The following is a 23,016-nucleotide window of genomic DNA, read 5'->3' as shown; positions in this document are numbered from 1 at the left end:
TTTTTATAAGAGATGAGGTCTTGCTGTGTTGCCCAGACTGGAGTGCAGTGGTGCAGTCACAGCTCACGGCAGCCTCAGACTCCTGGGCTCTCCTGATCTTCCCCCTCTGCCTCCCAGAGCCCTGGGATGATACATGCGAGCCAGCATGCCTGGCCTCAGAACTTTTTAAATCCACTTACGCTTCTAGCCAGAATTTCCTTTCCACTGTAGAAAATAGTCTTTTCTTTGTCCCAGATTTGCTTCTCTGTCTCACATGAAGCCTCCGTATGCCCAGGATTTCTGAAATGGATACATACTTAGCTCCTGCTGGCCAAGTGTGATTTTACCATGTCCTCCTCAGAGTTTACCTTAGAAAGAGTTCACAAGACAGCCATTATAAAATCTGCAGAGTTCCTCATAGGCAAGTGCCCTTAATGTCATACACACACCACTATTCACCTGACAGTCCTCAACGCTGAGATGAGAGAACAGGGAATTTAGCATTTGCTGTGAACAAACCTACCTGAATCAGGCCTCATGCTGAGAGTTTTCCATCAGTTCACACAGGCATTGGGTGTTTCCCTCTTTTTTTGAGATAAGGAAGCAGAAATTCAACAAAATTTAAGAGACTTTCCTAAGAGTTGCATGGCTAGCAAGTAGCAGAATCTGACCAGCTCCAAAAGCTGTATTTTTCTAATTCGCCATAAAAATATATATTAGAGAAAATTTGGAGACAGAGGAAGGAAAAGCTCCTTTTGTTACTTTTTTATGTTTTTCATCCTTTCCATGGTACACGTACATACCTGTCAGTATGAGTGTGTTGCTACATGCGTGCATGCACCTGGTAATTCTGTTGTTCATGGCACCTGTTAGTCTGTATTTTAAAGTCTGTATTATACGCATTTTGGGGGTTATTGCCTTTATAACCGTCTTTCTATTTTTTAGAGACAGGGTCTCACTCTATTGCTCAGGATGGAGTGCAGTGGTGTACTCACAGCCAACTGCAGCCTCAATATCCTAGGCTCCAGCGATCCTCCTGCCTCAGCCTCCCGAGTAGCTGTTCCCACAGGCACCACCACTCAGCTACTTTTTTTTAAGAGACAGGGTCTTGCCATGTTGCCCAGGCTGGTCTTAAAACTCCTGGGCTCAAGCGATCCTCCTACCACAGCCTCCCAAAGTGCTGGGATTACAGGCATGAGCCACTCTGTCACGAGTAAACCATGACTTCCTGCTCATTCCTGTCCCACTGTCTCACCCTCATTCTCCTCAGGTGCCACCTTATAAATAATGCTGCAATGAACACCTCACACACTGGTCAGAATTTACGATCCTTTGTCTAGGCTAGATTCCTAGAAATGGAGTAAGTGACACAAATATTCTCCACATTTTTATGATAAAAACGAGTGTTCTTTTGTAAAATCTCTTTAAAAGTATTCCTTTGAATTTATTTCACTCATATCAGATTTGACAGTTTCTACCAAAAAGTGCGATGCCTCTGACCCAGACCACCTATCAGGTGAAATATTCACAGGAGTTTTCACATACATACGAGTACAGATGTATATTTATAGCAGCATCATTTATAATGGTAGAAACTAGAAACGACCACATTTCCCCTCTACTGAAGGCTCATAAAATGCACTAGGCTGTATTCATAAAATGGAATCCTTTGTCGTTAAAACACAAGGCTGCTCCTTATGTACAGACATGGAATTTTAAATCTATTAATTGTATTACAATCCTTTTGTGTAAAGTAACACTAATAATCTTCGTGCCATGCAAGGTAAGGTTTAATAAAGTCGTGACCCACTTAAAACTAGAGACGGGAATATGGTAAATCCTAACAGGAAGGCCAGGGTCTTCACTCAAGGATGTTCTTCCTCCCAGAGCCCGTCTTACCCACCTGTCAGAACGTGCATCACAGTTTAGGGACAGCTTCTGCACCTGTCTTCAGAATTACACCAGTGAAAGTGTGGTTTCTGGTCAGTGCCCTGGCTCTGTGGCCAACCAAGCGCTCCAGAGTTTTCTCGTGCTGTGTCTTCCATGCTGCACGTGGCTTCATGGTCAGAGAGATCTGGGCAAGAGCCCTAGCTCAGCCTCCAACCAGCTGGGTGCCCCTGAGCAGGTCACCCCTCCTCTGATCCCCCAACTCTCTCCTAGGGCTGGAAACATCCGCAGGGTTGTTGTGTGGATTACGCGTGATAAGGCTCTAACCTCAGCATGGTGCCTGGGGCAGGGTACACAACAAAGAAATATTGGCTGTTATCATCATGATCTCTCAGCAGCAAATCAGAGCCAGTCCTTGTTGACACAGGCTTACCCTCAGAACAGTCACAAACTGTGGCTCAAATTTTAAAGTGTGGCTCCTCTCCGACTCAGAGGACAGGGTCATCATTATTTGTTTAATGCACCTTTTCCTTGTAGTGATCAGTAATAATTCTCAAGAAAAGTGATATAACTTAGCTGTGACATTTCAGAGAGGGGTCAAAAGTCCTCTTAATAGGTAATATCTTTCTGGAAAGAGGAATGACTCAGTGCCTGGAACAATATTAATGGGTTAACTAACCTTTGGTTTCACAGAGTTTTCCTACTGAGACTTTGGGGGTTTTTTGGTTTTGTTTTGTTTTGTTTTGATAACGTACTGCAGTAGAATTCCCTTGTGGGATAACTTTACATAGGTGATGATCATTAAAATGCTTTGTGGGTTTGTGAGGACTTTTTGGCCACAATAAGAATTAATTGTACCGTGGAGTACACGATTTCTGTTCTGATCTGACATCACCCTGCTGGCCGTCCCCTTGGCAGATGTGAGACAGCTCTATGGAGATGAAGGTGGAGAGTTTGCCTTGATGTTTCCGATAAATGCTTAAATTCCTTTGTGTCTTTTTGTATGTGGATGCAGCCACCAGTATAATTCCATTAAATCGCTTCTTTGTTGTCGTTAGCTACGTTTGGTTCATGCTGTACTTGCTTTCTTCACTGTAGGGTGTGATAAGAGCTTTTAAGTCCTGTAATAATACAGTTCAACAAAACCTATTTTTTGCCTGAGCTGAACTAAGCAGTTATATTTGCATACATTTAAAAGACCAAAGTGCAGCCTTGAGTTCAGGTAGTTCTGTAAAATGTGATGAAACGCAGCAGCGATTTAATTATGCCAATGTGAATGCATTTCCCTCTCTGCGGTTTTACTGGGTCAAGTGCATCTCTGCAGTAATTAAACAAATGCATAATTAATTACAGCAAATCATCAACAACAACAAAATAGTCCCTTGCCCAGGCCCCATGTTTCAGTTCTAAAATAAGATGTTCTATGTTGAATTAGGTGGAAACGGCCACAGATTCCGACACAGAGAGCCGCGGCCTGCGGGAGTACCACTCCGTCGGTGTGCAAGTGGAAGACGAGAAGCGGTAACTCAGCCCCTCCTCACACGCAGGGCCCCCAAGCCAGAGCTCTTTGTCAGATGCCTGATGGAAGCTTCTAGATCCTATGGCCCTCAGTCATGCATGCCACGGTGGAGACAGGGCATATGTTTATGTTCTTCCATTGATATCGTTCAAGTATGAATTAACATCCGCCTATGTCTTGCTTTTGCAAGAGGCAAGGGAGTAATTCTTTCCAAAGTAATTTACCACCTCTGGAAGCAGAGCAGCTGACAGCTCTGAAAGTCAGAGTCCTTGTTCCAAAGGAAGGAAGGACAGGCTGAGGGTGACGCCCACGCAGTCCTCACGCCTTGTCACGTGAAACACAAAATGACAGAGGGACACCAAAGCACATTCAAGACCTTAATGTACCATGAAATTGTTTCACTTTAAAAATACTACCTCAAAACATAAAATACAAAGTGATGTCAATTATAGTCGTGTAATTTTTCTAACAAGACAGGAGGATCATTTCAGTTCATATTTAAAATAGCATATCTTGCCTATTTCATAAAAACAAATTTTGATGAGAACATTACATAGTGAGGGCCCAGCTAGCATCTGGTAGGGACAGTGCTGGGTGACCTCCCTCATCAGGGAGCATTTTAGCACCTACCCTATTGAGATTTTGATTGCAAAGAAATTCCAACCCCGGCTAACGGCTTCCCCAGTTTCCAGGTAGACCTCCTACACCGTGGCCACCCTCTGCACCTGGGGGCCGGGCAAGCCACCTTCCTCCTGATCTGTGGCTCAGTGTCCCTCCCCGTAGCAAAGGGAGCACGTGGCAACGTCACTAACCAGCTGCACGCACAGCTGTGTGCTCCCGGGGGTTTAGCCTGCAGAGCCACAGGGATCGCTGCAGTATCTGGAGATGTACAGACACACACAGAGAGACACCCACATAAACACATAGACACAGACACACGCACACACACATATACACATTACACACTGCACAGACCCACAGACCACACGACAAGACACAGGCACTACAAAGATACACATATATACACACCCCCACACACATGCACACAGCATTCCCACTCAGCATACTGGTCTCCAATTATAAGCTCCTTCCTACCAATTATTTCAGTGATCAGCTATGTGGAAATAGATGACACTGAAAAACATGTTCACTGTGTATCAACACCCACCAAAGTCAGAATTTGGAGTCATTATTTTGCATACAGGGGTGAATGGGGACCTATTAATTTTTCCGGAGAGAAGTGGCTTGGGCCCTGAAACACAATTTGGAAGCCACTAAAACACAGTATGATGTGGATGTTGTTCACACAAAAGCAGCAACCCACAACCTCAGCTGCATAAGCTTGTGGCATATTGCTTTCTGAAAGGGAGGTAGCCATTTACTCATAGTGGTTTCATGAAACACACTAACTCTCATTGTGTCACTCAATAAACTTAAATCCCAAGGGGGCATTATTTAGGCCTTAAGACTTAGGTAGACGTTAAAGTGTAATTATTTGCAAAAACAAATGTTCTTCCCTAGATGAAACACCAGCATATTTCATGGACAAAGCACTCACCTGTCCTTGAGCTGCTAGGCTGCTGCCTTCAGGAGTGTTCTCGATAAGCCACATGTGGGATTCTGTTGCAGGAAGTTCTCTCAGAAAGGCTACCATCTGTCTTCCTTCCCTCCTTTTGCAGACACGGACGTTTTAAACGTTCTAACAGCGTCACGGCTGCCGTCCAAGCAGACCTGGAGCTGGAGGGGTTCCCAGGCCATATCACCATGGAGGACAAAGGCCTCCAGTTCGGCTCATCCTTCCAGCGGCACTCTGAACCCAGCACCCCCACCCAGTATGGCGCGGTGAGAACTGTACGGACGCAGGGGCTCTTCAGCTATCGAGAAGACTATCGGACCCAAGTGGATACCTCCACCCTGCCCCCTCCGGATCCCTGGCTGGAGCCCGCCCTGGACACGGTAGAGACTGGGCGGATGTCTCCCTGCCGCAGGGATGGCTCGTGGTTCTTGAAGCTCCTGCACTCGGAGACGAAGAGGATGGAAGGCTGGTGCAAAGAGATGGAGAGAGAGGCCGAGGAGAACGACCTCTCGGAGGAAAGTAAGAGCTCAGGCTTCCCCGGGGCCTTTCGACATAGTTTCTCAGTAATGCAAATGAGCGCGTCACAGCATTCATGGAGAAAAGTTCCTTCCTTCGATATTGGAGTGAATGAAAAATTAACGTGCTGTCTAGTATATCCCCTCAATTCCAAGGTATAAATTACATGAAAAGAGAAGCAGTCACTAAGATATCGAAGGAAAAGTGCGTGTGTGTTGTTTTGTCAGGTAAGTTGAATGTGAGATCAACTGTGCTAACACTTTTCCTGGGAGCATAGTCAATCCCATATTCCACTTACCATTTCCCTTGAACTTTGGCAAAAGCTTAATTTAGAGAATTTTTATTATTTTCTAGTATTATCAGCCCATGTTTTACAAGAAAATGCCTTGGCATTATGCCAAAGAGAAAAATTGAAGATCAGTAAAAGATAAAACTGGTTAGCTATGTGATGATTTGCCTAAAGTCTCACACCTGAGCAGAATGGGAAGCAAGGTCATTCCTCTACCAAGTGTCTGTCTCTACCAGGCAGATCTGTCCCAGCCCCTCTGGGGCTCACCTGGGCCCCGGCCCCTCCGTGTGGATGAGGACAGCCCCTTATTCTCTTTCTCCCATTTGTCTAGAGAAACCTACCATCAAGACCGTTCAGGCCAGGCCCAGTAGCTCATGCCTGTCTGTAATCCCAGCACTTTGAGAGGCCGAGGCCGAGGTTGGCAGATCACCTGAGGTCAGGAGTTTGAGACCAGCAGGGCATGGTGGTACGTGTCTGTAATCCCAGCTACTTAGGAGGCTGAGGCAGGAGAATCACTTGAACCCTGGAGACAGAGGTTTCAGTGAGCCAAGATCGTGCCACTGCACTCCAGCCTGGGCAACAGAGTGAGACTTTGTCTCAAACGAAAGCAAAAAGACCGTTCAGAAGCTACGTCCATTATAAATTGCTGTATGTGGCCGGGCGCAGTGGCTCAAGCCTGTAATCCCAGCACTTTGGGAGGCCGAGGCGGGTGGATCACGAGGTCAAGAGATCGAGACCATCCTGGTCAACGTGGTGAAACCCCGTCTCTACTAAAAATACAAAAAATTAGCTGGGCATGGTGGTGCGTGCCTGTAATCCCAGCTACTCAGGAGGCTGAGGCAGGAGAATTGCCTGAACCCAGGAGGCGGAGGTTGCGGTGAGCCGAGATTGCGCCATTGCACTCCATCCTGGGTAACAAAAGCGAAACTCCGTCTCAAAAAAATAAAAAAATAAATTGCTGTATGTGATTTCTAAGCTAACAGCACCTGTCTGTTTATAGACCAATTACATAATTGCAGAATACCTACAACTAATGCTTATGTTGAAGACAGTACAGTTTCACAAAGCTATTTCTGAATGTCTTGACAAATTGTGCTCTTTCTAAAGTATTTTTCTATGAGTTTATTTGTACATTTACAAGATCACTATAAATCCCGAACTTCAAAAGGATAGCTGAGATCCCTGGGAATGTGGCCCTGACACTCCACCTCTAGATGACTGTCGTAATAGTGTACTCACTAATCCCAGGAACAGAAGTGCAATGATGAAACTGCGCTGTGACTTACAGAGAACAATGGCCTTGGAGCCTCAGCAGTCTGAGAAAATGATTAGTGTGCTGGTTTTCGGTTGTTGAAACTTCAGGTATGAATCTAGGAAGAAAGAAAGATACTGCCTTTAATTGACAAACCCTGTCCTTCCACATTTCTCTCTTCATCAGCAAACTGCATGTATTCTTTACAGGAGTTGACGCTGGATGCCGAGTGTTGGGGAGGAGAGCTTGCCATGGGAAAGCCTTCCGCCTGGCACGCAGCGCCCGCAGTCCCCATGGGGCGGCGCACGTCAGCATAGCCGTGCTCCGATCATTCACATAGCATTTTCATTTCTCATGGTTAGGCTACATTTAACAGAGTGTTCACAATATTGACATTTAAAAATCACTCATTTTCTGCAGCACCCTTGCCCTTGTTGGTATATGCCTCAACTTGGCAAAACTGTCTTCATTATAAAAGAGATTTATCATCTTTAGCACAAAGCCAAAACAGAAAACCTACATTGCCTGAGTTGATGCCAAACTCAAGTTAAATTGCCAGCTCTGGTTTTGTCTGCTGACAGGGCAGCCTAGGGCTGGGGGTCCTTCCTTCCAGGATCAGAGCAGATGGTGAGAAGTGAGCATCGCTTAATCAAGATGTGTTTGTTCTACATCATGAGGTTCCTCAAAAGAACACCTTTGAAGAGGAGGAAGGGGAGGAAAAAATTCAGAAAGAGGTCATGTTTGTCAGGGCTTAGCCCATAAAATGCCTATAAAATTGTATTGTATTATCATTTGAGTTTATCCCATTCAGGACACATTCAGAAAGTTGTGGTCTTCTTTGGAAGGCGTAGGACTTCAAGACATTAGCCAACGCTGTGTTTATAACACAGAGACTACCTCCCCTGTCACCATTTTTCATGGTAAGCGTGTACTTTCAATTTAGTTTTTTCAAGGATTATCATTTTTGAAAAGATATCTTAAAAAAAAAAAAAACAGAATCCTCAGCTGGGCACAGTGGCTCACACCTATAATCTCAGCACTTTGGGAGGCTGAGGCAGGAGGATTGCTTGAGCCCAGGAGTTTTACACCAGCCTGGACAATACAATGCAACTTGTCTCTACGAAACAATAGTAATAATAATGTAAAATTTTAAATTATCCTGGTGTGGTAGGCACATGCCTGTAGTCTCAGCTACTCAGGAGGCTAAGTTGGGAGGATCACCTGAGCCCTGGAGGTCGAGGCTGTGGTGAGCCAAGATCACGCCATCACTCCAGAACAAGACCCTGTCTCAAAAAAATAAAGAAAGAGTATCTAGAGCAGTTCTCACTGAACATACATGAGACGTCAGGTCCTATGCCAAATGCATGGCAGTCCTCATTAATGCTCGTCCCAGTGGACCAGGTGGGCAGTATTGTAAGCACTCTAAAGACAAACTGGGGCTATGAGAGATTAATATCTTTCCCCAAATCACAGAACAATAGCAATGGCTCAGGACTGGGAGTCAGAGCCATCTGGCGCTGAATGCTGTGGCCTTCCACCCCGTGGTCTGAAGGTGTCAGGTCAAAATGTTCCCTTACGGGAAGCCTCCCCTCCACTGCCTGCTTCTGCGCTGGATTCGCAAGTCCTCCTTTCTCCTGCTGTTTCAGACCAGCTTGTGTCCCATCCCTGACACTTCATCTCTTTCTGATCCTCCACAGCTGTGACCCACGTGTGGTCCACAGGGAGTCCCTCAGCAGCAGACAGAGCCCAAGGTTATCCCAGGTTAGCCATTGGAAAATAGGTGGCGGGAGCTATAGGGAGGCAAATGCTTTCTCAAACCAAGAATGAAGCTCCTTACAATTAAAGGGCATGAGTGCTGCGGCCCTGTGGTAGTAGGTCCTGATTTTCTGTCCCTGGAGGCATTCCAGAACATTCTATAAGTTATGTCCTAAAAGTACTATATACAAAATTGAATTTGATTACATATAGGGACCCAAATCAACAGCAAGTTTCCAAAATCTCAGAATATAGAGTAGTTTTTTTTTTTTTGTTTTCTTTGCCCTGGCTGGAGAGCAGAGGCACAATCTCAGCTCACTGCAACCTCCACCTCCTTCGTTCAAGTTATTCTTTTGCCTCAGCATCCCAAGTAGCTGGGATTACAGGCACGTGCCACCACGCCTGGCTAATTTTGTATTTTTAGTAGAAATGAGGTTTCACCGTGTTGGCCAGGATGGTCTTGAACTCCTGGCCTCAAGTGATCTGCCCACCTCAGCCTCGCAAAGTGATGGGATTACAGGTATGAACCACCATGCCCAACCAGGATACACAGTATTTAAATTTCACTTACCTTATTATTATTATTATTATTATTATTATTATTATTATTAGGCATCTGAAAACTTACTTTTCTTCAGGATGGTAAGGTGGAAAGTGAATTTTTGCTGCCTCCAAATTATATGCCCCCAAGCACATGTTGAGTTGGGTTTGTTGTGGGGTTGTTTTGTGTTTCTTACCTTTTCTGAGCCTTTGGGATCCTCTTGTGGACACACAGTGATGTCTGCATTCAACAGTTATTTGTTGATTACTTGCACTGGAACAGGCAGCATTCCGATAGGCAACAGTGATGCAGCAATGAGTAAGACGCGGTAAGGACCCGACTCTGATTACCTGACAGCGGGAGAAGACCAGGGCAAACTGTTTACAGGAAGTGGAAACCGTTTAGTGTCTAAGAGAAGTGCAGATAAAGCACCTTAAAAACAGAGGTCTCAGCAATGCTTTCACCTGGGAAGAGTGAGAAGGCTTCCTGGGGGAGGCAGCACTGTGCTGGGCTTTGAGGTGCAGTTGGATTTGCTCAAGCAGGTGGAGGGTCATAGAAAAGGAGCTTCAAGAGCCCACACTGAGGCAGAGGACTGGGGAGCAGGGGCCCCTTTGTCTCTGTCCTCTGGAGGAAGACCTCCATCAGCAGTGCCCTTTACCCTGCCTGCGGGGACCGTCTGGGCTACCTGACCTCACAGAGCCCTCTATGGCTGGGCCATTCCCCATGCCCTGGGGGACAGGTGTTTCTCAAAGGATGAAACTTTCCTAAAGCTCTGGTCCTCTGCAGCCACTGCAGAGTTAGGCTCCTTCAATGCAGAGGTCACATTGAACATCATTTATTATCCAACGACAGTGCCTCTCACATCGCCTGGCATAGAATCCCATGCAAATGGGAACACAGAGGAAGAAAGAGAGCAGGAAGATGGGCTGCCTTAGGAAACGGGAAGCCACCCTCCTGCTCACACTGCCGTAAATGCAGAATATCTAGAATCCAAAAGAATCACCTGCTTGTCCTCAGCTACAGAGGCTGGGAGTAGCTTATGCACTTCCTATTCTATAGACATCCACTGAAATAACCCTGATTTTGCGACTCCTTGCTCCACTACTAGTCACAAAATCTAACTGCATAGCAATAAACCTAGAACCCAAAGAACAAAGAATGGATGCACGTGATACGTTTTGTGATTTTCTTAAGTTCTTTTCTTAAATTGCCCAGATACCTTCATTTTTTGTGGACAAAAATGTCAAAGCACCTGTTTTGTGTCTCAGCTGTGTACTTTGTCCGTAAAACTATCACAATGTCAATTAAGTTCAGATATTTCCCTAAATGTTTAAAAGGTAAGATGATAACCTTAATTTCCAGTCCTAATTTTAGAAGCAGATATAGGGTTACTGGTTACGGCACATTTTAAAATAAAGATTAAATTAAATGGCTTATGAGACTAAAACTCTGATCTCTGAATAGCGAAATTTCCATTATGAATTAATTTTTGCCCAAAATATAATTTCATAACAGTTCACTGAACTGATTGAATGAATCTAGACTCATTCAATCTTCTGTGGTTAATAAAAACTATGATGACCCCAAAGAAATGCTGGTTTGCATGAAGTCCTGTTAATGCAAGTCTCCTATTTTGAATACACACATAAAGGTATTTTTGAGACATTGTAAATCATTACTAGACTGATGTTTTAAGATTTTTATATTAATTATGTTAAACCAAATTGGTAAATAAATGAAAAATGAAAAATTCACGTTTCCTAAAACAAAAGGAATCCTTCCCAAGCTAAAACTTTATTCAGTAAGTCCACTGAGATGCAAGTCTTATCAAGAACTCAACAAAGGAGCACATATACACATGGGATCTTTCAAACGGTATTGGAAACTTCCTTGCCCTAAACAATTCCTCCCGAAGTAGCAAATAATCTAAATGTTCACCGGGTCAGATGCCACAGACCAGGCAAACCCTAATGCTGGGAGGAGCATGAGGGATTGGCTCACTAAGGCCTCCTTTTACAGACAGATGACTGCAAGTCATGGTAACACAGGAGCTGGAGTCAGATGTGTGGCGCTGGGTCTCACGGGCCATCTTCCATACTGAGACTCGGAGGTCTGTGGCTGAGGAGAGGCATCACAGTAGTCGGCACCCACACAGGGGCCAGCAGATGACAAAGAGACCAGAATGACTGTGAGAATGAGCAGGACACATGCTCCATGCAGGGGACAAGGAGGACATGACCACAGAGAAACTGTGCCTGTGTCCACAGTTGGCCCAGGTGGTCTCAGACCAACAGAGAAGATTGAGGAATCAGAAATACTGATGATGTTCTGAGCACAGCAGATGCCTGTGCACATATTGGCAGCTACCAGCCTTAGGGGTCTGTGTATTGCACAGCTTAGAACATCCACTGCTTCCAGACCTCCAGGGAGATGCGGATCATGGACTGTGTCCATTATGCAAATCAAACTGATAGACTCAACCCACTGACCAAGGCTCTTGCTAAGCACCTATGAAGATATCACCACACAACCCAACTAAATGGCCATAGGGAAATTGGACCATAAAAACACATGGATGCTTGTCAGCATAGCAAAAGCCAACAGTCAACAAAGTGAAAAGACAACTCACAGAATAGGAGGAAACATCTGCAAACTACCCCTCCAACAAGGGACTAAGAATCAGAATATACAAGGAGCTCAAACAACTCAGCAGCAAAGAAACAGATAACCCAATTCAAAAATGGGCAAAGGACCTGAACAGGCCTTTCTCAAAAGACAACATAGCAGGGGCCAACAAGTATGTGATGAAAGATTCAGCACCACTAACCATCAGGAAAGTGCAAATCAAAACCACGATGAGATGGCACCTCATCCCAGCCCGAATGGCTATTATCACAAAAACCAAATAAATAAAAAAATAATGAATGCTGGCACAGACGTGGAGGAAGGGGAATGCTCGTACACTGTTGGTTGGAATAGGAAGTAAACAGCCACTAGGGAAAGCAGTATGGAGATTCCTCAGAAAACCAAAAATAGAGATACCATATGATCCAGCCAGCCTACTGCTGGGCATAGACCCAAACAAAAGGAAATTCATATGTCAAAGGGATTTCTGCACCCACATGTTTATTGCAGCATTATTTATGGTAGCCAAAATATGGAAGCAATCTAGGTTCCCATCAATAGATAAATGGATAAAGAAATGTGGTAAGAAAGAAATGTGTGTGAATAATATTCACAGTGGAATATTATTCAGCCATAAAAAAGAAGTAAGTCTTGTAATTTACAGCAGCATGGATGGAATTAGAGGTTATGTTAAGTGAAATAAGCCAAGCACAGAAAGACAAACACTGCATAATCTCAGTCACATGTGGAAGCTTAAAAAGCAGAGCTCAGCCAGATGCAGTAGCTCACGCCTGCAATTGCAGCACTTTGGGAGGGCAAGGTGGGCAGACCACCTGAGGTCAGGAGTTTGAGACCAGCTTGGCCAACATGGTGAAACTCTGTCTCTACTAAAAATATAAAAATTAGCCAGATGCAGTGGCAGGCACCTGTAATCCCAATCCCAGCTACTCAGGGGGCTGAGGCAGGAGAATCACTTGAACCTGGGACGCAGAGATTGCAGTGAGTCAAGATCAGGCCACTATACCCCAGCCTGGGCACCATCTCCAAAAAGAAGAAAAAAAGGCAGAGTTCATGGAAGTGGAGAATAGATTGGTGGTTATCAGAGGCTAGGAAGGGAACAAGAGAGAGGAGAAAGAGAAGTTGATTAATATTAGTGGGAACAAAAATGAAAAATGTGGTTATATGGAAGAAAGAAGTCACAGTATACAATAGTACCATAAGAAAAAAGTAAATAGTGTATTGCACATTTCAAAATAGCTAGAAGAACTGTAATGTTTCCAACACACAAAGATCAATGTTTGAGGTGATGCATGTCCCAGTCACCCTGATTTGATCATAGCGCATTGTAGACATGTGTCCAAATAGCACATGTGCCCCCAAGAATATGCACAACTGTGACAAAGCCATTAAAAACACAAAAAGAAACGTGTGCTCAAAAACATGAAGATACTGAGGCTGAGATCTTGAAAGGAGATTTCTGGGAGGCGTAGCTTTGGCAGACCCCACTACAAAATTAGTCACAAGGGAATCTCAGGGGATCAGAGAGGTTACAGGTACTCAAATGATCATTTCATATACTTTGCAAATTTTATAAAACTCCAAATATTAGAGCACCAGAAAACTGTACATTATGTTACTTCATAGCAAATTTAGACAGAATTGGAATTCTAGAAAAAATAAAAGAGCCAAGTATGTTAATCAAATTTCTATGTACATCAAAAGCACAGGTTCTAGCAGGTTCTTTGTGAATTTGCATTCTGATGAGAATTAGTCCTTAATGCAACTCTTGAAAGTGTCTAAACTATTTCAAAATTAGAGACGTATACTGGAAGAGAATAAATTGAATTTTCACTTCAACTTCTTTGCAATTATAGGAAGCTATTTACATTATAGGCATCAGATAAAATCATTCTCATTCACTGAACAGCAAAATTCTCCTGCCATTAGCAGACATGTCATTAGCTACACTCTTTGACATTCATTATCTCTCCCCAGCAATATTCAATTTATACCCTTTATAATAACTCTTCACTACATTAAATCGATACCAAGATATTGCCCATGTATTCATGTTGTGCTAAAGAGTATACATTGAAGTATGTTGTATTAACAGTTCAGTTGAATTTCACTTTAAGAGGAATGTGAAAATTGGGGATTAAACTTCAAAATTTTTTTTAAAAACTGACTTTTTAGTTACAGTTTTTGGAACCATAGAGTTAAAAAAAAAAAAATTAAAAAAAAAAAAAACATTTATTCATCCACTTCTATATATTTCTGTAGCAACAACTTGCTTAAAATAATCCCTTTAAACATCTTCATCAATTATGCAGGTTTTTGAATACAAAAGAAATCAAAATTCAACATTTCTTTTTCTGTTTTTTGTTTCTGAGTTGGAGTTTTGCTCATGTCACCCAGGTTGGAGTTCAATGGCGCAATCTCAGCTCACTGCAACCTCTGCCTCCCTGGTTCGAGCAATTCTCCTGCCTCAGCCTCCCAAGTAGCTGGGATTATAGGTGTGGACCACCATGCCTGGCTAATTTTTGTAATTTCAGTAGAGGGGAGGTTTCACCATGTTGGCCAGGCTGGTCTCGAACTCTTGACCTCAAGAGATCCACGTGCCTCAGCCTCCCAAACTGCTGGGATTACAGGTGTAAGCCATGGTGCCTGGCCAAAATTCAGCATTTCAAAAACAAAGACAATTCCTCCCCTCGTCATCAATGAGACCAGGGCTGCAGAACACGTTCATTCTGGGGGCATCAGCACGTGGAGGAAGAGTGAGGCACTTTCGCTGTCACCCCTGCAAGAAACCGCTGAAGCCCCACCACCTCCAGCTGCTTTTCCACCGAATGCATGGGCCCCTTCACTCTCCCCCCACACCCCCAGACTCACCCCAACTCAGAGCCCTGCCAGCTCCATCCTGTGCCACGTGGCCAGCAGCTCCCAGCTTCTTCTCAAGTCCTCCTTTCCCTTCTCCGTTCCCAGGCTGGCTGGCAAATCAGATCCAAGGAAGAGCAAACCTTCTTTCCGCAGACTTGTGAACGGCAGGAGGCCCTGGTGTTGAGGTGCCCAGGAGACAACCCTCCATCCTTCTCTTCGAGACAGACAATGCCAAAGTGTCATCCGAGCTATTTCCTTTTATTAAAACTTATAGCTTTTTCATCTTTTTCATTCTCTAGAAGCAACAGAGAATTAGACCATATTCAGGAATTACGGCCACCTTCATGGGGGTGACAGTGACCCTGGTTCTCCAGGGTAGTTGCGGGTAAAGGGCTCAGGAAAAGATACCACATGACAACAGTAACTGCTGTCTCCACAGAACGGGGAGAGAGCTGTGGGCTACACTTTCCAGTCGTCTGCATGTGTGAAAGATTTCATAATAAAACTTTCGGGAGCAAAACTATCTTCGTTTTTAAAAAAAATAAGACAAAGCAGAAAAATGCATTTTTATGTCCACTATCTCACCCAGGAGAAAATCACTGTGAAGAACATGTGATACAGAATGCCAGGCCTTCGTGTTCTAAAAAGTGAGTGGCCATCACACTGTTGCGTGGCTGGCTTCTAGGTCACAGCATGTCATAAGCCCTTTCCAATCCAGGTTATCTCTGCAACAGCATTTTCAACTGGCTCAGAGCATTTTATTACATGAAGAGTAAGGCCGTTTGTGGCCACAACCTGTGGTTCCTTTTCCCTGAAGTCAGGCTAAGGAGGAGACACCGCAGCAGCCCTAGCTTCTGCGGCGGGATGCCAGGGTCTGTAATGCCGGTTTCTGGATCGTGTGGAATGAATCTCACAAGTAACTGGCTCTCGGACTGACTCTTAAGGAATGTTTGGAGAAAGAGCCATTGTGGAAGAACCTATGGGGATTGAGTTTACATCCCTGGACCTGGGTTTCAACGTCTGGAAATGCTCTGTAGGCTTCCATAGTCAGGTGTGCCCTGGGAGCCAGCAGGGGCATCTCCTGAACACTCAAAAGAAAGGAACTCTCTGGCCCCACCCAGACCTAGTGAGTCAGGCCAGGCCTGGCACGAGATCCCCAGGCAAGTCACAGGTGGGTCTGCAAGGTCCCTTGAGCTCCAGGCACCTGCACGTCTCTGGGCAAAACCTCCAGGACATCAGTATTCCCTTGTGAAGAACATAAAGCTGCAGGTGTAAGTGGGGATGGATCTTTTGCCTCTGCCTTTGAGGGGGCGAATCCCAGGATAAATGCCCCTTTTCCTATGCCATTTTCCACCAGCCCTGGTGAGTTGGCTTCACATGGCTTCCTTCCAGCGAAAGCAGGCAAAAGGCTGGACCAGTTATGCCAGCAGCACTTTGAGTTTTAGGGTGTGTCGTGTAGGTTAGTGATTTGTGCTCTGCAGAGAATCCCCAGGGAGAACAAAAAGAGCAGGTGAAATCATCAGTTTGGCCAGAAGCAGCAGCAGATGCCCCGTGAGTGAGCTCCAGGAAAGACGTGCCCACCTGGGAGCACACACGCTGAAAACTAACAATGGGGAGACGTGGTGTAAATGGAGAAGCGATGAGATGCTTAGATCATCTGCCTCCCGCCTGGTGGGCAGCCCCAGCCCCAAGTGCTGACCCAGGCACAGAAAAGCCACATACTGGTACTGGGCACACTCTATGGAATCATGTTGAATTGTTGCTCCAGCAAATAAAATCTAGCAGAAATCAGTGGGCCCAGGGTGTAGCGGTAAGACATGGGTTCCAGGGGATTCCTGTGTGCTTTCGAGGATCCCTAGGATCTACCAAAGCTATCATTTACAAAGCAGTGGCCATGCTCACTGCAGACTCAGGAGTGGGTGTGCCCACAGGGGAAGGCGAAAAGCCAGACAGCTCGAAGGCTTGGAGACAGGAGGTGTGGGGTTTTCCCTACACCCCTTGAACAGAGTATTTTATTTGACTAGTCTAAATGCAATTTTTAAAATGCCCCTATCTTTCTTAAAGTTGTTAAATTTCTCCCTTGATAGAACTATACTGCGGCCAGTCATGGTAGTTGACAACTGATCCCAGCGCTTTCCGGCGGCCACATGGGAGGATGGCTTGAGCTCAGGAATTGGAGGGTATAGAATCATGCCACTGCACTCCAGCCTGGGTGACAGAGCAAGAGCCTGTCTCGAAAACACACAAATACACACAAGCCGGGTGTGGTGGCTTGCGCCTGTAACCCCAGCACTTTGGGAGGCTGAGGCAGGCAGATCACCTGAGGTCAGGAGTTCTAGACCAGCCTGGCCAACACGGTGAAACCCCATCTCTACTAAAAATACAAAAATGATCTGGGCATGGTGGTGGGCATCTGTAATCCCAGCTACTCGGGAGGCTGAGGCAAGAGAATCACTTGAACTCAGGAGGCGGAGGCTGCCATGAGCCAAGATCACACCACTGCACTGCAGCCTGGATGACAGAGCGAGACTCCATCTCAAAAAATAAAAATAAACACACATATACACACAGTTTATTCTTTACTTTTTAATATTTTTACTATTTAACCAAATAAAGTCATCGCAATTAGGAACCTTTGTAGATTAATCCTTCCTGCCTCACTAAGCTGTGGCACACTCAGAAGTGTAGGGTTAGCATTACACATACACTAGGTACATGCATTGGTGAGTTTAGTAGGTGTAAGCATATTCGGGAACTCGTGACCCTCTCGCCATCTCCAGGAGGGGAGCCGTGTCTTCCTAGCTGCCACCATCTTCCTATGTGGCCTGTGTCCATGCGGCCTCTTCCTACATAATAGCACTGCCAGGACATAGCTGCCCACAGTTCACTAAAAATTACTTAACTGAATCCAATGAGAGAACACATATGGATGCGTTTTTTTCTAACAGGGTTCACTGGCACATTAGAGTCCATAAAAAATAGGAGGAATCTGATGTCGCTGTCACTCACTCGTGGTCTTGTGTCTTCCAGCTCATCTGAACAGTGGCACTGAAATCATCTCGATGCCAAAACAAGGAAAACTCCCTGAAGTGTAGGCCGCCTTCCTAAACCAAGTTTCTCCCCATACCCAAGGAGAGTGTCCTCACCATGACATTCAGTCGTCTTTGCATTTCCTTCATGAGTTGGGGATGCAGCCGACTGAGGAACAACCCCGCAGTGATCGCTCTGCACGACGAAGCCAGAGTTCTCATCCAGTGGAACCTGCTCCCTCCATGTGGTGTTTCTGCTTTTGTTTGATTGACCCAGTTTTGAAGCTGTTTTGTTTTTTTTTTCCAACAGTTCTTGGTAAAATCAGGAGTGCTGTTGGGAGTGCCCAGCTTCTCATGTCCCAGAAATTCCAGCAGTTCTATTGGCTTTGCCAACAGAATATGGTAAGTGAATCTTCAGACAACCCCTGTTCCCTGTAACCAAGCTAATGGGCATCGTTCCACAGGCCCTCGCTGTTCTTTCCTTGTCAAAGAGTTCCTATCGTATGCAGAGTATCACACCCATTTATCATAGAAGATACTTCCCACACTGGGGACAGAGACGGCATGGCCCTGGTTGAAACATGGCACTGAGGCAGGGAGGCTGCCAGGGGAGCAGGGGGCAGGAAGACGGGGCCACAGCAGCGTGGGAAGAGGCTGTGTCTTTGCAACTGGATGTCCCACCAGAGCATCTTAGAAGAGGAGAAACCATGGAAATTTCTATATGCCTCATGTCACAAATGAAGAAAATGATCTGAGGTGGCTGGAAAAACACATAACTACAATGAAGAAGAGATTTGCAGATAATATTAGCCTTTGTATTTTATAGATGATAGTGAAACAAATATACCAGGAACCAGATGCATTAATATAGCTGGCATTAAACTTGGTTATTCCTGACAAGCAAAGAGAAAGAAAACCCACAGACGCATTTATATTTACATATACTTACATACATGCTAATATACATGTATATATCCTTATAAATATATATGCATGTTAATATATAAATGTATATTTGCTATTTCTGGCCGAGCAGAAAAGCTCATGTATCCGTCTCATATATATTATATTAGAATCATATGCATCTATGTTTATATATACATCTACATAAACATGTATAGATGTATTTATACATAAACATTAACATGTATATGAAAGTTTACTTATACACACTAACATATAACATATAACATGTTAACTATTTTATATATACAAATGTATAGTATATATAAAATATATGTAGTACATGTGTAGGCAAATATATAGCATGTATAAAATATATGTAAGTTTACATATTAATATATTTTTGTTATATATTCACCTACACATATGTACAAATATATTTTATATATACTATATGTGTAAGTGTACATATACATGTTAATATATTTTAGATATACATTTGCGTACACACATACATGTAAATATACTTTCCTGACTAAGGTATTCACTCTACTTTGAGAAATAGCTAAGTGATAGTTATGCTACTGAATAGGTTGTTTTACAATACATACGTTGATTTTTTTTCAGACCAGACATTTTCAGTAAAATGCAAATAGGTCTCCACGAGGCCTCTGGTTGGTAGCAATGCTGCCAGGAGTTTTGTTTTCTTTGGCTTTTTCATGTGCAAAGAGACATAAGAATGTTCTTCCACATCAAAGGACATACAAGCAAGCCAGAGTTGCATCTCACCTCTTTTCATTAGGATCATTCAAAAGTATGCGTTCTCTAACACCTTCCAATCACCCCCATTGACATTCACCAGGAATTTAAAGAGTCATCAACAAGTCACTCTGACAAAGTCATAGTCATCATTTAAAAGGGGGAAACAGAAAGGTTTTGAGTACCTTGAGAGAAACACTGAGCTATCATGTTACCTGTGAACGTTCTTGCCTTCTCCGTAGGATCTATGTGCTTATTCCCTTCACAGGAATTGATTCTGGCCACTGACAAACTCTGTGTAATATAATGACTCGGGTGAGCCTAGCCAGGCACTGTCTTTAGGAAAGTCTCGTTCAGAGCTCCCCACACACAGCCCAACGTGCACATTCAGGCCTAAGTGTTCCTTTCTGCTCTGCCAGAAATCGCTAATAATGGGCTTAAAATTATTCATCCTAATATTGTTATGCCTTTTGAGTTTTGAAATCATGGGCTTGGCTACATCATTTTCTTTCAACTTCTACTCAGGAGTAGTAAAAAAAAAAATCTCTGAAATGTTTGCCGGGAAGGAGTGGTGTGGGGAGGGGGTGGTGCCAGCGACAGGCCTGGCGCAGGGGAGCGCTGAACGCGTTAACAGATGCTTTGCTCCACAAAGCTGAACTGAATCGTCCACAGCTCCGTGCAGCAGCGCTGCCTGCTGGAGGCTGTCAGTAAGGAACTAATCTTTAAGTCAAAGAGTGACCCTAGAAAATGTCAGAACCCCACCCTGAGATTGAGGATGGACCACAGGGAGCAGACTCTCTCGGGATCAGGATGCGCAGGTGGCTTGTGACGCAAACAGAAGGCATGTAATACTGGAAAGATAGCCCAGCGTGGTGGCATGCACCTGTAGTCCCAGCTACTCAGGAGGCTGAGGCAGGAGAATTGCTCGAACCCAGGAGGCGGAGGCTGCGGTAGCCAAGACTGCACCACTGCACTCCAGGCTGGGTGACAGAGCGAGACTCCGCCTTAAAAAAAATGCTGAGAACATCATTCCCTCAAAGCGTGCGGCCTGATTGCTGTGCTTGTGAGACCAGCAGTTTGACATCCTCAGTCTCATTTGGACCCACTGAGCCTGCCTCTGAATTTTAGTTCATCCGACCCCAGGGGACTGTGCGCCCGAGAACCCACCAGTACACATAGAGCTGCCCCAGGCCACAACACAGGACACAATGGACGCTGGATGCCAGAGCCACAGAGCTGGATGAATTTAAGACGGCCATTTAACAAGGAACAAGGCCCTGCCATTGGCTTTATCGTATTATAAACCATTGACTTTTTTTTAATAAACACCTTATCGTCTCTGAATGCTCAGTGGGTACAGATGCAACCGCCTCCCCCACCAAAAGGAACAGAAAACACAAAACTAAATCTTGACCCTGCCAGGCTGTGCCCGTCCAGCCCAGCGTGTGGTCTGCATGAGCCCAAAAGAAGGGAGTGTGGCTGGCCAAGGAGAGGGGCATGAGAAGGCAATTCCTGCTCTCAGGCCGGGGCAGCCTCCGCCACAGCAGCTGGCCATGTGGACATGTGACTGGGACCACCCAGCGGTGGGCACCGGAGAAGCCACTCCGCATCCCCCATGCCATCAGGAACAGCCATGCCCAGCCCTACAGAAAGAGGGGATGTTCTTAGGTTGACAGAGACTTCTGGAAGCCAGGCAGGCAGCACCCCCGCAGCATCTGAGCAGCTTCCCACCCTGCCCTGCGCCCCGGCAGGCCTCGGCTGACTTCGGTGCAGAACATGGGCTGGTTCCCAGGCACTGTGGCTGTCGCACCCACAGAGGCTGAGTTCAGGCTCCCGCCTGTGGCCAGGGCCACCCTCCCTGGGTTTCTGGGGAGCTCAAGTGCCTGCCTGGGCTTTGAGCAGCCAAGGCTGCCCTCATGTGGCCACAGAGAAGAACGGACTCGGCCGAGAGGTGGGCAGCCAGGGACCCCAGTCACAGAGCTGTCCGTTCAGCTTTCACCCCTGCTGCTCTTCCCGGGGGGCGGCTGCCCTCAGGTGGGTGCCAGAGAAGGGGGTGGGAGCCGAACCGTGATTGTTTTGATGTGGATGTCGAACAAAACAGAAGTTCAGGTCATGCTGAGTGTGACTGCTGAACCCATGAGCAAATCCAGCTGAATGTCCACCCACCAGAAACTGTTGAGCCCCCACCGAATCAAGGGAACCACTCCTGGAAAAGTTATTCAGATTTCAACATAGGCAGCAATCTGGGCATGCTGGATCATGCCTGTAATCCCAGCACTCTGGGAGGCTGAGGTAAGAGAGTCACTTGACCCCAGGAGTTTGAGGTCATCCTGGGCAAGATAGCCAGACCCCATCGCTACAAAATTAAAGAAATCAGCTGAGTGTGGTGGCCTATGCCTGTGGTCCCAGCTACCTGGGAGGCTGAGCAGGCAGGATCTCGAGCCCAGGAGGTCGAAGCTGCAGTGAGCCGCGATCACACCTGCACTCCAGCCTGGGTGACAGAGCGAGACCCTATCTCAAAAAGAAATACGTAGATGTAGGCAGCTGGTAGAAATTGTGTATCAGGCACCCTGCAGAGAAACCAAGCACATCTCTGGGCCCCACGCTTCCCGGGGCTGCAGCCCAGAGCCTCACCTGTGCCTCTACAGGTGGGAGCCACTTGGTGAGAGCATCCTGTTCCTTGGCACGTTATATTTTAAGATGTCCTTGCCATTAGAACCAGAGCCAAGAACTGTCAGAGAACACACAGGTCTAGAACAGGCTCCAAGCTGGCTACCCGCCGCCACCACCACGCCAGTACCACGGCAGGCTCACAGAGCCCTGTCCCTTCTGAATCACCCACAGGTGACCAAAAACACAGGGTCCTACTGCTTTTATGAGCTGTCAAGCATTTAGAAAATCTCCCATCAGCCCCATTCCCGGCAATTTCAATGTGGAACAATGAACGGCGGCTGTGCTACCTATTTTTAAGCCATCAGCAAATACTTGCGCTAAAGTAAACTGTCATCAAGGCATGGCACGCGATCCCAAATATTTGCCTCGGGGCAGAATCAGTCAGGCTTCTCCCTAATCTGCCTCGTGAAAGGCAGATTAGGCCTCCCCACCCTGCGCCTGTGGGAGACTCTCCCGATCTGAACACCCTGTGTGTGTTCCCAGGACCCCAGCGCCATGCCGAGGCCAACATCGCAGGACCTGGCCGGCTACTGGGACATGCTGCAGCTCTCTGTCGAGGACGTCAGCATGAAGTTCGATGAGCTGCAGCGGCTGCGGCTCAATGACTGGAAGATGATGGAGTCTCCGGAAAGAAAGGTAAGGGCGCCCGTGGAGAGTGGGCTCCCAGCAAACACCCCTTCCCACCGCAGTACACCTGCTGCAGAGAGAAAGGTAAGGGCGCCTGTGCAGAGTGGGCTCCCAGCAAACACCCCTTCCCACCACAGTAACCACCTGCTGCAGAGAGAAAGGCTAGGGCGCCCGTGCAGAGTGGGCTCCCAGCAATACCCCTTCCCACC

General features: G+C 45.8%; 1 protein-coding gene across 1 annotated transcript in view; it reads left to right on the top strand.

Moving 5' to 3' along the window:
- Window positions 1-23,016, top strand: part of DLGAP2 (DLG associated protein 2) — a 167,618-nt gene that overhangs the window by 138,390 nt on the left and 6,212 nt on the right. The window contains exons 8-11 of the mRNA XM_017501136.2: window positions 3,302-3,387; window positions 5,065-5,480; window positions 18,156-18,247; window positions 22,664-22,816. Of these exons, the coding sequence (XP_017356625.2) occupies window positions 3,302-3,387; window positions 5,065-5,480; window positions 18,156-18,247; window positions 22,664-22,816 (747 nt within the window). The remainder of the gene's footprint in view (window positions 1-3,301; window positions 3,388-5,064; window positions 5,481-18,155; window positions 18,248-22,663; window positions 22,817-23,016) is intronic.

Source organism: Cebus imitator, unplaced genomic scaffold (genome assembly GCF_001604975.1).
Source record: "Cebus imitator isolate Cc_AM_T3 unplaced genomic scaffold, Cebus_imitator-1.0 Scaffold279, whole genome shotgun sequence".
Lineage (NCBI taxonomy): Eukaryota > Metazoa > Chordata > Mammalia > Primates > Cebidae > Cebus > Cebus imitator.
Note: the sequence above shows the minus strand (reverse complement) of the source record. Positions and strands in the feature narration are given on the sequence as shown.